Below are 13,504 nucleotides of genomic sequence, written 5' to 3'. Positions count from 1 at the left end.
CGAGGTCTCTCAGCGAAGCTGGCTGGTTCCGGGCCTGGCGGCAGCCAGCCCAGCACTACAACTGCGCCCGGCCTTGCTCTAGGGCTCTCCGCTGTTGTGAACAGTAAGGGGATCACGGGTCGGGGTCACCCAGCTGGTCAGCAAGGTTCCTGCCTCCGCCCGGAGAGCCCGCAGCTGGGCCGAGTCTACTTCCTGTGTCACGACCTCAGGAAATAAATGCCCTGACTTAATAAAAGCCAAAAAAAAAAAAAAAAAAGTCCAGTGGGTGGTGGCTGGACTCCCCTCACTGAATGTTTGGAGTTGTCTTGTGGACAATAGTCCATCAACGAAAGACAGAGCAGAGTATAGAGTTCTCCTCCCAAAGACTGAGTTTTGTCCCTCTCCAAGGCCACATCTGTGACCTCTGTAAAATCTGAAGAGTCCTCCGAGGGGTTGTTTTGGGTGATGACCTTGTGGGGGTGATCGGGAAACCCTCCTCTCCGCTCAGGCTGTCTCGTGAGACCCGCCTGGAGACACGGTCACTCTGTAAGTATGCCGGTAAGGAAAGTTCTGGTTTCAAGAAAAAACACGTCTCCATACCTTCATGGATTCAACGTGGGTATTCTGAGCAGTAACTGAGTCACCAAAAAAGGTGTCGACGGGTAGCATGATGCTACAGCTTCAGGAGGTTCCTGAGTCTCCCCCTCCCCACCCATCTTGCCCCGTCTGAGGGCGGTCTCAACATCGCGAGCCACGGCAAGGCAGGGACCACGAGCAGAAGCCACAGGGCCCGAGGAACCAGAGGCTGTGGGCTCTGGGTTCTCCTCCCTGGTCCTGGTTGTTGCTTCCATCAGGGACTCTGGGCAAGAGGCTCCAGGCCGGCTGGTCATCAGTTAGGGGCAGCCTTGTTATCAGCCCTGACCCTGCATGGACGCCAATGTGGAGGAGGGGAGGAGGGACGGGGCGGGGAGGGGAGGGAGGGGGAGGGGCAGGAGAGGAGGAAGGGGGATGAGGGGGAAGAGAAGACAGACAGACCAACAGTTGGATCCTGCAGATTCAGCTCAAAGTCAAAATAAAATCTGAATAATAAATTTTCAAAAAAAAAAAATTGAGCTTCTATGAGGCTCCATGTCTCCCTGCCCTAGTCCAAAGTTATTCTGAGTCCTTTTAAATCACAAAAGAGGGAACAATTTAAAAATTGAATGCTTTTTTCCCCACTTTGTGCTTAGGTATGTCTTAACATGCCCATTACAAGAGAAAAATGTTCTCTTTTCTCTAAAAAAATAATTTCAAGCAGAAACCAAAGTAATACGTAGTCTTAATTAGAAATATAAATACACAGCATGGGCATCTTTTAAGGCTATAAAAAGGCAAACATTTCAGAAATTCAGGATGATTTAATGTATAACAGGCTACTACAAAACTAGCACGCATTTATTAGGCTTTACACTCGAAGGGAGACATAATAATAAAAGTGTATATAAAGGCTTTAATAGAAAAACACTAGTGAGTTATAGATGGAAACACTAATAACATTTTCTAGAAACATCAATTACTTTGCATTCTGAAGTGGTCCCTTCAAGCCTGAAAACAGGAGGGCAGTGTACATATAGTCAAAGATATTTATTCCTTGTTAGAACCATAAATATTAATATAAATGCAAAAACTTCCACATGTGATCAGTTCTGAAAGAAACACAAAGGGGAGGGCCAGCGAGTCCGTCCTCAGAGGCTGTGCCCCCAGTGCCACCTGAAGCGGACAAATGCCCTGCCCCCTTTCTGGGAATTGCCAATGTCATTGTCAGGTCAACTCCTGACAGGTAGCCTGTGAAGTATAATAAATACATTGCTATAGCCCCACAAAACCAGCCAGGTGTGGCGGGAAAGTCAGTTCAATATTAATCAAGCCCTCTAAGCTAGTTATTCCTGCCTTGCATTGTCCTTTCGACAGGCAGGTGACCCAGCGTGGTCCCTGGAGCGTGCGTCTCGCGTGCCCTCCCGGGAAATCCCTGGCATCAGCTGGCTCGGGGACCGAGAGCTGCTCAGCCCACAGGGTCGCCAGGTCAGGATGCCAGGACAGAGCGTGGTGCCCTTAAATCCTAGCAGTGTCCGCAGAGGGTGACACCCTCCCCACCCAGCAGCGCTCAGCTCAGCGTGAGGCAGGGCTTGTCTCTCCCTCTTGATCTTTCTTAGACACGCACACGGAGGCGTTTGTACAAATTCACATGCCTGAGTTAAAGCCTAATTAATTAAATTAATTAATTAAAGATTGGCTTTTAACTTAATGTCAAAATCTTCCTTAATTCAGGGCTATAACAAAACATCCTTTATTCATTCTTTGGAAGGGAGGACTTTCTCCAGAATCTGAGTTTCTGATCAACCACTCTCTTAGGTGTCCACGGCCAGAGCTGCATGACCCAGATTGCGGGGTCAGGGAGAGGCTGACCAGCGGCGACAGGGATGGGCCAGATGCCCCAGGCACCCAGCCAGGACCCTGTGTGTGTGGGTCAACCGACAGGTCGCCTCCTGGGGCAGGCCAGCCCTGCAAGGGTCACCTGTTGACATCTCTACAAAGAATGACAGGTCTTCAGCAAGTAAGGCCCTTTTGCTGGTGCCAGTGTGAAGGGATGTCTTATACCCTCAGAGACTCGTGGGGGTTTGGAAATACTGGGGCCAAAGAAACATACCTCTGAGGCTGGGAGAGTCTCCCAGCTGGATCTACTGGCCCCAGACACCTGGGAGATCTACCTGCCTGAGACAGGTGTGCCCTGGACACAGTACCTGCTTCCCTAAAACCAGAAGGATCATGCATGGGCTCCCAGGAGAACAGAAAACCATGTGCCATTAAAAAAAAAGAAGATTGTAAGAAATGACAGGCAGACATGGTCAATGGCATCCAAGAAAGAGTTTTTGAGAAACTCTAAACAATTTTTGGGCTTCAAAATCACTGCAGATGGTGATTGCAGCCATGAAATTAAAAGACGCTTACTTCTTGGAAGGAAAGTTATGACCAACCTAGATAGCATGTTAAAAAGCAGAGACATTCCTTTGCCAACAAAGTTCCATCTAGTCAAGGCTATGGTTTTTCCAGTGGTCATGTATGGATGTGAGAGTTGGACTATAAAGAAAGCTGAGTGCAGAAGAATTGATGCTTTTGAACTGTGGTGTTGGAGAAGACTCTTGAGAGTCCCTTGAACTGCGAGGAGATCCAACCAGTCCATCCTGAAGGAGATCAGTCCTGGGTGTTCATTGGAAGGACTGATGCTGAAGGTCAAGCTCCAATACTTTGGCCACCTCATGCGAAGAGTTGACTCTTTGGAAAAGACCCTGATGCTGGGAGGGATTGGGGGCAGGAGGAGAAGGGGACGATAGAGGATGAGATGGCTGGATGGCATCTCCGACTTGACGGACATGAGTTTGAGTAAACTCCGGGAGTTGGTGATGGACAGGGCCGCCTGGTGTGCTGCGATTCATGGGGTTGCAAAGAGTAGGACATGACTGAGGGACTGAACTGAATTGAAACAGTTCTACTGGGCTCTTTTTTCTTCCTTTTTTTCTATTTGAAACACTGTTTCCATCCCTAGGTTGCAAAGATCCCCTGGAGAAGGAAATGGCAACCCTCTCCAGTATTCTTGCCTGGGAAATCCCATGGACAGAGGCGCCTGGGGGCAGCTGGGGGGGCGGGGCGGTCTACCATCCATGGGGTCACAGAGAGTCATACACAGCTCAGTGACTAAACCAGCACCACCAAACAATCGTATTAGTAGGCTAGGCAGCGTTTATTTACAAGATTTCTGGCCTAAAGATTATTGGGTGATTTGACTGATGATCACACTATTTCTTCAATCGTGTCAAAGAGAACATGCTTGTTTCAGGGATGGAGTGTGATTCAGAGTTCCCGGCACTGGAAATTCATTGCCAGTTTCTCATATAATTTAAAATAAATATGCTCGGAAATTCCCTGGCGATCCAAGGGCTAGGGCTCTGTACTCTCACTGCCAAGGACCCAGGTTCGATTCCTGGTCGAGGATCCAAGATCCCACAAGCCACACAGCCGAGAGAAACAAAAACACGCACATGTTCATAGCAGCGTTACTCATATTAGCCCAGACAACGTCCGCCAAGGACGAACGTGCATCGCCATGAGGGGATATTACTCTTCCAGAAGAGGGAATGAAGCTCTGATACACACAGCACATGGATCAGCCTTGAAGACATTATGCTAAGGGAAGTGAGCCAAACACAAAAGCACACATTTTATACGATTCCACTTGAGTGGGGTCTGTAGAATCAAGTAAATTTTGAGGCAGAAAGTAAGCTCTGGGCGGGGAGGAGAGACAGCAAAATTATTATTTACTGGGATCGGAGTTCCAATTTTGGAATATGAAAATAATCTGGAGATGGGTGGTGGGAACAGCTGCACAACAGGGTAAATATACTTAACGCCACTGAACTGCAGACTAAAAGATAGTGACGATGGTAACTTCTACGTTACGCATGGCTGTTCTTGAGCTGCTCAGTCATGTCTGACTCTTTGTGACCCCATGGACTATAGCTCACCAGGTTCCTCTGTCCATGGGATTCTCCAAGCAAGAATACTGGAGTGGGTTGTCATTTCCTTCTCCAGGGGATCTTCCTAAACCAGGGACTGAATCCGCATCTCCTGCATTGGCAGGTAGATTTCTTGACCACTGAGCCACCAGGGAAGCCCCATGTTATGCATTTCTTACTATAATTTTTAAAATACACATAAATCTCTGAAGAAGAGTTCTCTTTAGGAAAAGAGAGATGGAATGCTTATATGCAATCAAAAAAAAAAAAAAAAAAAAAAACCATTATCAGCCCCTTCCTAGCAACCCGAGCCAAGCACAGAGGTAAGAAAATAATATAGAGAATCACTTAGCTGGTGGCTCAGTTGGTAAAAAATCTGCCTGCAGTGCAGGAGATCCAGGTTCGATCCCTGGGTCAGGAAGATCCTCTGGAGGAGGAAATGACAAACCACTCCAGTATCCTTGCCTGGAAAATCCCATAGACAGAGGAGCCTGGTGAGCTGCAGTCCATGGGTTGCAAAGAGTCGGACACAACTGAGCGATTTGGGACGCACTTGAGACGGAAACCAAATCCTTCCTCGGAAAGAGGAGACACTGGCCGCCCAGGGAGCAATGGTGACCCAATCCAAACAGAACCCAGAGTTACCCGAAGGAAGGTGGGGAATCCTTGTCCGTAGTAACCGACGGCAAAATAGTCAGGCTTTGGACGTATCACCTTGACGATGTTTTCATAAAACTGAGCCTGTTTTTTCTGAAAAGAAGAGAAGAAACACATTTCAGGTTTGAATGGAGTATCTGAGCATCCGTGGGTCTGGATTCTAGGGGGTGGGAGGGGTAGAAGGTGGGGGAACGCTGATGCAGGCATGGAATTTAATCTCACCGCGAAGCTTCTGACTGTACTTTTCATTCATCGCCCGACATTCAGCAGGCGAATCTGACCAGAAAGCCAAATTCAGCAACTGGCTGTGATTTACCCGTGTTTTCATCACCAAAGAGGTGCCAGAGAGACGGCTTTTATTCTGATTCCATGTCTGGTCTTCAGTATTTTTAAAACATGGTATCGGTCAGATAATGGGATACATTAAAAAAAGGATTTAAAAGATTAGAATTCTGTTCCACATTCATGATACACATTACAACATCATTAAGTCGATCTTCTGAATACAAAAATGATTCAGCAGAGAAAGCGGTAATTAGAAAGTGATAGCTTTATGAAAGGACAAAGGGTTGGGCCACCCTCTATCAGTCCTTCATGGAGACGGGCTCAGAGCTGAAACCATGGGAGCCTCCTGGAGACCTCCGAGCATCCAGACCACTAGACACTGGGGCTCAGCGGTTGCTGACATGCACGTCCTTCAGAGGCATCTTCGAGTTTGATGACGAAAGCTCAGTGGGGAATGCTGCTGAGCCAGAATCAACCAGCAAAGAAATCAAAACTGTCCTCCTGGACAAAATGAAGGAGAATCCCAATGTTAAAAGGAAAAGAGGGACTTCCTTGGTGGTCCAGTGTTAGGACATGCCCATGCTTCCACTGCCGAGGGCACGAGTTCCAACCCTGGTCGGTGAACTAAGATCTCACATGTCGCTCAGGGAGGCCAAAGAAATGAATATAAAATAAATGGCTGTTGCATTAAAAAAAAAAAAAAAAAAGGAAGGAAAAGTTCCAGAAGAACAAGTTGAGATTGCTTGTTTTTTTTTTTTCAAAGAGAAGGAAAGGAAGACCTACCAGCAGTTCGCTGAGCTGTTCATAATCAAACATTTCGTTCTCATACTGTTCTGCCAGCTCCTTGCCCAGGGCGATGGCCTCCTCCCACATCTGCGAGGGAAGAGAGAGAAACAAGGGCAAGAGAAACGCAAACCTGAATCAGGAGCTCAGAGAGGGAAACAGCGACACCGCCATTCACGATGAAACAAGCTGGAAACACGCCTGCTTCACCTGAAGACGCTGGAAAAATACAGATCTTTTCTACAGGCTCATGGCCTTTGGCTTGGGCCACGGTTGACCAGACTGGTCAGCCACTGGCTCATCGATCACGCTGGCTGCTGTCCCCGGTCAGAGCAGCCAGCCGGCCAGTCCTGCCCCTCCGCAGGCCGGCCTCTGAAGCCCATCTGTCAGGGCAGCCGTGCAGCCCAGCAGGGAAACCACAGGGCGAAGTTGAGAGCAGCGTTTCTGCAGAAACCAAGGACCAGATTTTGGTACTTTCCCAAATCATCCCACTTAAAAGAACTATGTGTCTGTGGTCAGAAAGACAAGGATCTATTTCAACTCTGATTTAAGGCTTGCAAGAAGATCACGGCATCCGGTCCTATCACTTCATGGCAAATAGATGGGGAAACAATGGAAACAGTGAGAGACGTTATTTTTTTGGGTTCCAAAATCACTGCAGATGGTGACTGCAGCCATGAAATTAAAAAACGCTTGCTCCTTGGAAGAAAAGCTATGGCAAACCTAGACAGCATATTAAAAAGCAGAGACATTACTTTGCCAACAAAGGTCCATCTAGTCAAAGCTATGGTTTTTCTGGTAGTCAGGTATGGATGTGAGAGTTGGACTATAAAGAAAGCTGAGCGCAGAAGAATTGATGTTTTTGAACTGTGGTGTTGGAAAAGACTCTTGAGAGTCCCTTGGATTGCAAGGAGATCCAACCAGTCCATCCTAAAGGAAATCAGTCTTGAATATTCATTGGAAGGACTGATGTTGAAGCTGAAACTCTAATACTTTGGCCACCTGATGAGAAGAACTGACCCATTTGAAAAGACCCTGATGCTGGGAAAGATTGAAGGTGGGAGGAGAAGGGGACGACAGAGGATGAGATGGTTGGATGGCATCACCGACTTGATGGACATGAGTTTGAGTAAACTCCAGGAATTGGTGATGGACAGGGTAGCCTGGCGTGCTGCAGTCCATGGGGTTACAAAGAGTTGGACAAGACTGAGTGAGTGAACTGAACCAGGAGGATGTAAAACCTGCCATCATTTTGAAAGGGAGAATTTTGAATGGTAGTAGTTTAAAAGTGGGTTTCCTAATCAGGTAACATTTATTAAAATGCTGATAAACTTTTGACACATGTAGACTAATTTATTGACACATGTGGTAGGCCTGAATTTCCCTTATTTGGGAAGGAAATAAAATACAGTGGTCTACCTGAGATCATGGAAAATTCGGAGGGACTGTCTCCTCTTGGAAGCCTTCTTGGATGCTACCCACCCTCCTCTGTACTATCACAAGAACCCAGGATTCCCCTCTTTCAAACCTTTGAGTATTAAAAGTGACAACTACGGACTTAGAATTAGCAAAGTGTCAGACCACCTCACATACTGGGTCCCCAGACATGAACTGCCCACTTCACTAGAAGTATCCCCATAAGTTAGTAGCACCAATCATGAGGGCAAGTGACTTCCAGCTTACTCTTTGCCCAGCAAGATGCCACCTGCATCGTCTCATTACAGTGTCACGTCAGGTGGGTGTTATTATTATACCTGTCTTGCAGATAAGGAAGCTGGGGGTCAGACAGGCAAGCTACCTGCCCAAGGGCAGACAGTGGGGTAGACTCATCATTTTCCAAAGTTCCTGCTCTCGACGACCATCTTAGTTGGAGCTGCTGTAACAAAATCCCACAAAACAGACACTTCCCTCTCACAGTTCTGAAGGCTAGGAAGTCCAAGCTCAAGGTGCACGCAGATTCGGGTCTTGGTGAGGGTTCTCCCGACTCGCAGACAGTCGCCTTCTCACTCTATGCTTGTATGGCCTTAAGCAAGATCTCCTTCCTCTCCTCAAAAGGGTACTAATCCCATCTTGGGGGTCCCACCCTCATTATGACCCAATCTAAACATAATGAACTCCCCAAAGCTCCACCTCCAAACATCATCACATGGGTATACCATCACATGGGACGGGGGGAGGGTCAAGGTTGTTCAACATATGATTTTGCAGGAATGCAAGCATTCAGCCCATAACAATGACCTTCTGCCGGCCCTTTCAGCTGCCCTCCACCCCCTCCTCCTGGAATAGATTTTCAAGGATGCTAAGCTAGTCCCTAACTCTAGGCTCTCACTTGGAACACGGGGAGCCGGTCCCACACCTGGCACACCCTTGGCACTGACTCCTCACCTGCCTGCCTGTCTTTGCCTTTTCTTAGCAGAACCACCCGGTTGAGGGCCTTACTTATTACTGAATCACCCAATAGACTTAAAATACTCTTTACACAGCTGCTGCTTATAGACACCATCTGCTAGTTTTGATGAGAAAAAAGCTATTCCGAAATTGTATTTAATACTTTGAAAGACATCATAAAGATAAGCTCAGAGGAGAGAGAGACTTCAGAGACAGGGCCACCAGCTAGGAGACAGAGGAAGTGGCTGAGATGCGTTTTGGAGGACCGCCCGCTTCTCTTCCCAGGAACCCCCTCCTGGCTCCTCCATCCTGCCGAAGCGCTCACCCTCCAAATGTCTGCACCCTCTGAATGTCTCCAGCTGCTGCTCCAGCGAGCTCAGGTCCTTTGCCAGAGTCCCAGCCTCCATCTCTCAGAAGAGGGAGCTTCTCCACTTTTTATGTTTCTTTTAAGCTCCAGTGACCAATTCCTCCCTCAGTACATTTCCATTTCAAAGAAATCATTACCTCTAGTTGTAGTTCTTACTCACCGGCGTTTTCTGCAAGCGAACACACCACTCTCTTAGCTGCCTACAATCTTAGGGCTTCTAATTCACTGCTTAATCTGTTTCTGGACAGAGGAGCTGCTTTAGATACCTAGCAAAAGTAATTGTTTCCTTAAAGAGACACAAGTGGAAAAAGAGAACGTTGCTCAGTCGTGTCCAGCTCTTTGCGACCCCATGGACTGTAGCCCGCCAGGCTCCTCTGTCCATGGAATTTTCCAGGCAAGAGTACTGGAGTGGGTTGCCATTCCCTTCTCCAGGGGATCTTCCCAACCCAGGGATCAAACCCATGTTTCCTGCATTGCAGATGGAATTCTTTCCCATCTGAGCCACGCAGCACAGACACAAGTCTTGAGTAAATAGTTTATCCAACTCACTCAGGGGTTACATGGCTGTGCTCTTGGTCAGATTTTCTATAAGCACACATGCCTCTTCCCACCCCTGCATGTTTTAAAGTCTCCTGCATTAAGGAGATATGCTTCTACTTTTTCTTGGCTAGGGTTCTACGGAGCGTGGGTCACTCATATTTCCCATGTGAATACTTTGGAAAATATTTCCGTGCCAGAGAGAAAACAGATTCCATATAACAGAGATTTAGATTATCTTGGTAGAAGAGTCGCTTTAACCTGTGTGATTGAACATCCTGCCCTGGCCCTGTTCTTAGTCGTGCCATAGGCCGAAGAGGGTCACCACGGCCGCAAATGAAAAAAGCACCCTATCAATGCTCAGCTTCGTGTTCTGATTTGAAGTTCGGAATCCATTTCATAGCATCCTCGGTCTTGCAACGTGGAGCACACCCTCCCCACTCCCCGTTTTCATCAGATGATCTTCGGCTACATTCTCTTGAGGTGATCACCTTTTATTTGGGAACCTCTGCAAGTTTCATGAACGGAAAATCCTTTTTCCCTCTGATGAAACTTCTTCATTAGAAGCAGCCACAGAGAGTGTATCAGCAATTGCTTTCTTAGACAAAACTGTGAGGTTGATGAGTGACCAGCTGGGCAGGAGGCAAAACTGATCTCACTGGGTCGGGGAATGAGGCGAGAGGGCAGCCTGGACAACAGCCCCTCAAGAAAAATACAGCCCGGCCACGACCCACCAGGATACTGATGGGGAGCTCGGAGCGGAATCACTAACCAGCTGTAAGCCAATCACCAGTCAAGATGTTTCGTGGGATGCTTGAATTTCAGTCACTCCAAAACTTTTCTGGTTTTCTGGGTGGTTGTTGGGAAACGAGTCATATTCTATCACCTTCTAAATTTCCAGGGTCCTGCACAGGTCTCTGACATGTAAATGCATGTAGATTCCATGCTGTGGAAGATTCCAGAGAACTGGTTTAGGGCCATCAGCAGCGAGGGGGCCGGGGTGGCCCGGAAGTAGCCTTCCGTCCCAGCAAGCAAGGGCTTCACTGCAGGAGTGATGAGAGTGAGCATCTCTTCCCAGTCCCTCGAAGATGAGGGGCTGGAGTCCTTGGGAAAGATGTGTCTCCATGGCGACTCCGAGGGGTGTGGTCCAGCTGGGAGAGGATCCAGCAAGTCCTCTCCTCTACAGAATGGACACTCCGTGTGGGCACCTCCTGTCTCTCTCAGCCTCTCCTTCTCTTCCCGAGCCAAGCCCCATCCTGGGTCTTCCTGCTGTTCTACCTTGGTTTCCCCTGACCTGAGCAAAGGCTGGACCCTTTCTGAAGATATTTCTGAGGTCCAGCATCACCACTCCCACCCCTGCAATGAGCCTTCTCACTGTGGTCTGCTCCAAAGCTGCCTGGTTTCACCTAATGATGCCACCCTCTCTGAGAGCACACACATCACTGCACCAGCCGCCTGAGAAAGGTGGTTGGATGGGCTGCTGCCCTCCAGAAGGACAGGAAACACAGCGGGATCTGGGACTTGGGCCAGACTTAAGAAGCCTTGATGGGAGGCTTCTCACACTGACTTGAAGATGAATCCTGCCTTCTGGGGCTGTCAGATGCTCAGGAATTATTGCCCCTCGAAAGCATGCTCCTCTTTACCCCACAGCAATTCTTTATTAGTCTAAATGGAAAATGATCTGCTCAGTTTTAATGCCCCTGGGAGGAAAATAGGAAACGAATAATTTTTTTTTAAAAAAACAGAAATTTTTTGCCTTTTTCTTTAATAAATGACCTTTGCAGTTCTGCAAGCCCTTAGGAAGCCTAAACCAGGCATTGAAAGAGACAGCTGCTTTTTGCTTGGTGGTTTGACCAGAAGGAGAATGGACCTACTCTGCCACTCACCCCTCACTCTGCAGTAATTACTGGACACCTGTGATGGGGGTGGGTTCAGAGAGCATAAGGAGGGGTACACACAGTTCTTGGAGGAAGATTTGAGGAAGGAAAGAAACAGGCAGTAGCTGGAGAGGGGAGTTAGAATGAGAGAGAACTTTTTTAAAAGACGGGAGAAATAATAGCATGGTTGTAGGGGAGGATGTGGGCTTCCCAGGTGGTGCTAGTGGTAAAGAACCTGCCTGCCAATGCAGGAGACTTGGGTTCAATCCCTGGGTCAGGAAGATCCCCTGGAGGAGGGCATGGCAAACCACTCTAGTATTCTTGCCTGGAGAATCTCATGGACGGGGACTCTGGTGGACTACAGTCCATGGGGTTGCAAAGAGTCAGACACAACTGAAGCATCTTAGCAGGCCAGTATGTATTAGCCAGTAGAGAGGAAAATAGTGTGGCCAGTGGGAAGAAGAGAGATGGGCCAGAGTGACGTTCTGGACGGGCCTGGGGCCTGGGGGGTGGGAGCAACCTTGGACGGGAGCACGGACAGCTGTCCTTGGACCAGAGGGACCGATACAGACCCACGGCTGAGAGTGCGACTGGCCGAGTGGAGGCCAGAGATGTCCCACACAGCCTGGGGACTGCCAGCTAGAAAGTCAATGACTTTGACCAAGAATTCCCACATGAAGGAGAGAAGCCGAAACACTCAAGAGCTGCCGGAGCCGCCTGGAAGGGAGTCAAACGTGGCTGGACTGATTGGAAGTCGCTCCCCTGTCGGCTCTGCAGCCACGGGAGGCTCGTGCTCGGGCCTCTGAGCCGTGCTGGGTCCTGGCATGCACACGTCTGACACTGACCCCATAGGAGACTGTGCAATCAGCTGACTTCAAGCCTCTGGAGCTGTCCCCTGCCTCTCCTAGTACCCACTGCCCCCATATCCCGGGCCTGGACCCCTGCCCCAGCCCCCCACCCACAGGGCTTCTGCCACCGTGAGCCCAAATCACCCCCTGAAAGGGGGACAGTAAAGGCAACCTTGCTTATGTTCATAAAATCTCACTGGCTCCGTGCGTCAGTAGCTTCAGTCATGTCTGACTCTCTGTGACCCCATGGACTGTAGCCCGCCAGGCTCCTCTGTCCATGGGATTCTCCAGGCAAGAAAACTGGAGTGGGTTGCCATGCCCTCCTCCAGTGGATCTTCCCAGCCCAGGGATCGAACCCGTGTCTCTCACGTCTCCTGCATTGGCATCCAGGTTCTTTAACACTGGCACCACCTGGGAAGCCCCATTTGTGACTATGGAGAAAGTCAAATCTTTAGGAGACATGCAAGGCCACAGACAGACTGGCTCCCAAGTTCTCTGCATCTGTGTCTCCCAGGACCCCCTCCCCACCCCACTGACAGACAGACTGTCTTCAGAAGCCCTGCCCTTGATCAACAGGGTTCCCACTTTTTGGAATCCCTGCTCCTCCCCCACTCTTCAGGATCCCAGCCCCTCCCTGCTATCATCCTGCAAGCTTCCTCTCTTTCTTCAAGACCTAATTTGTGATGCGCGCTAAGTAGCTCCAGATGTGTCCAACAGAGCTCGCCAGGCTCCTCTGTCCATGGGATTCTCCAGGCAAGAATACCGGAGTGGGTTGTGATACCCTCCTCCAGGAGGTCTTCCCAACCCAGGGATCGATCCTGCGTCTCCTGTGACTCCTGCACTGCAGGTGGATTATTTACCACTGGGCCACCAGGGAAGCCCAAGACACAGTTTACAGGTCAGCTTCTGATGAAGTCTGCCCTTTCTCAGGAGGGGGAATCGTTCCCGTACCTGTTAGGCTGGTAGACTCTGAACCCACCAGTGAGACACTCAGAGGGGGGGTTTTGCTATTTGTCTGCTCATCCATTAGCCCTGGTGCTAGACTTCTCAGCTCGAGGCAGGCCTTTGGCCTCCCCCATCCCCTGTAATTCATGCAGACAGGAGACTGGGTTGTGGAAACACATGTGAGGGGTCTTGCAGGGTGGGGAGATGGGGGGAGCAGGGTTGATACCAACTCCAAACCTCGATTTTCTCTGCTCTGACCACAAACGGTTCTTTTCTGGGAGCCCAGTC

At 49.1% G+C, this 13,504-nt stretch overlaps 1 protein-coding gene across 1 annotated transcript in view; it reads right to left on the bottom strand.

Moving 5' to 3' along the window:
- The window catches only part of DOCK1 (dedicator of cytokinesis 1), a 544,913-nt gene that overhangs the window by 41,702 nt on the left and 489,707 nt on the right, over positions 1–13,504 (bottom strand). The window contains exons 39-40 of the mRNA XM_061162908.1: positions 6,255–6,344; positions 5,175–5,279 (exon numbers count right to left, since the gene is read on the bottom strand). Of these exons, the coding sequence (XP_061018891.1) occupies positions 5,175–5,279; positions 6,255–6,344 (195 nt within the window). The remainder of the gene's footprint in view (positions 1–5,174; positions 5,280–6,254; positions 6,345–13,504) is intronic.

The sequence above is a fragment of the Dama dama genome, chromosome 15 (genome assembly GCF_033118175.1).
Source record: "Dama dama isolate Ldn47 chromosome 15, ASM3311817v1, whole genome shotgun sequence".
Lineage (NCBI taxonomy): Eukaryota > Metazoa > Chordata > Mammalia > Artiodactyla > Cervidae > Dama > Dama dama.
This window is presented reverse-complemented; position numbering and strand designations above follow the sequence as displayed.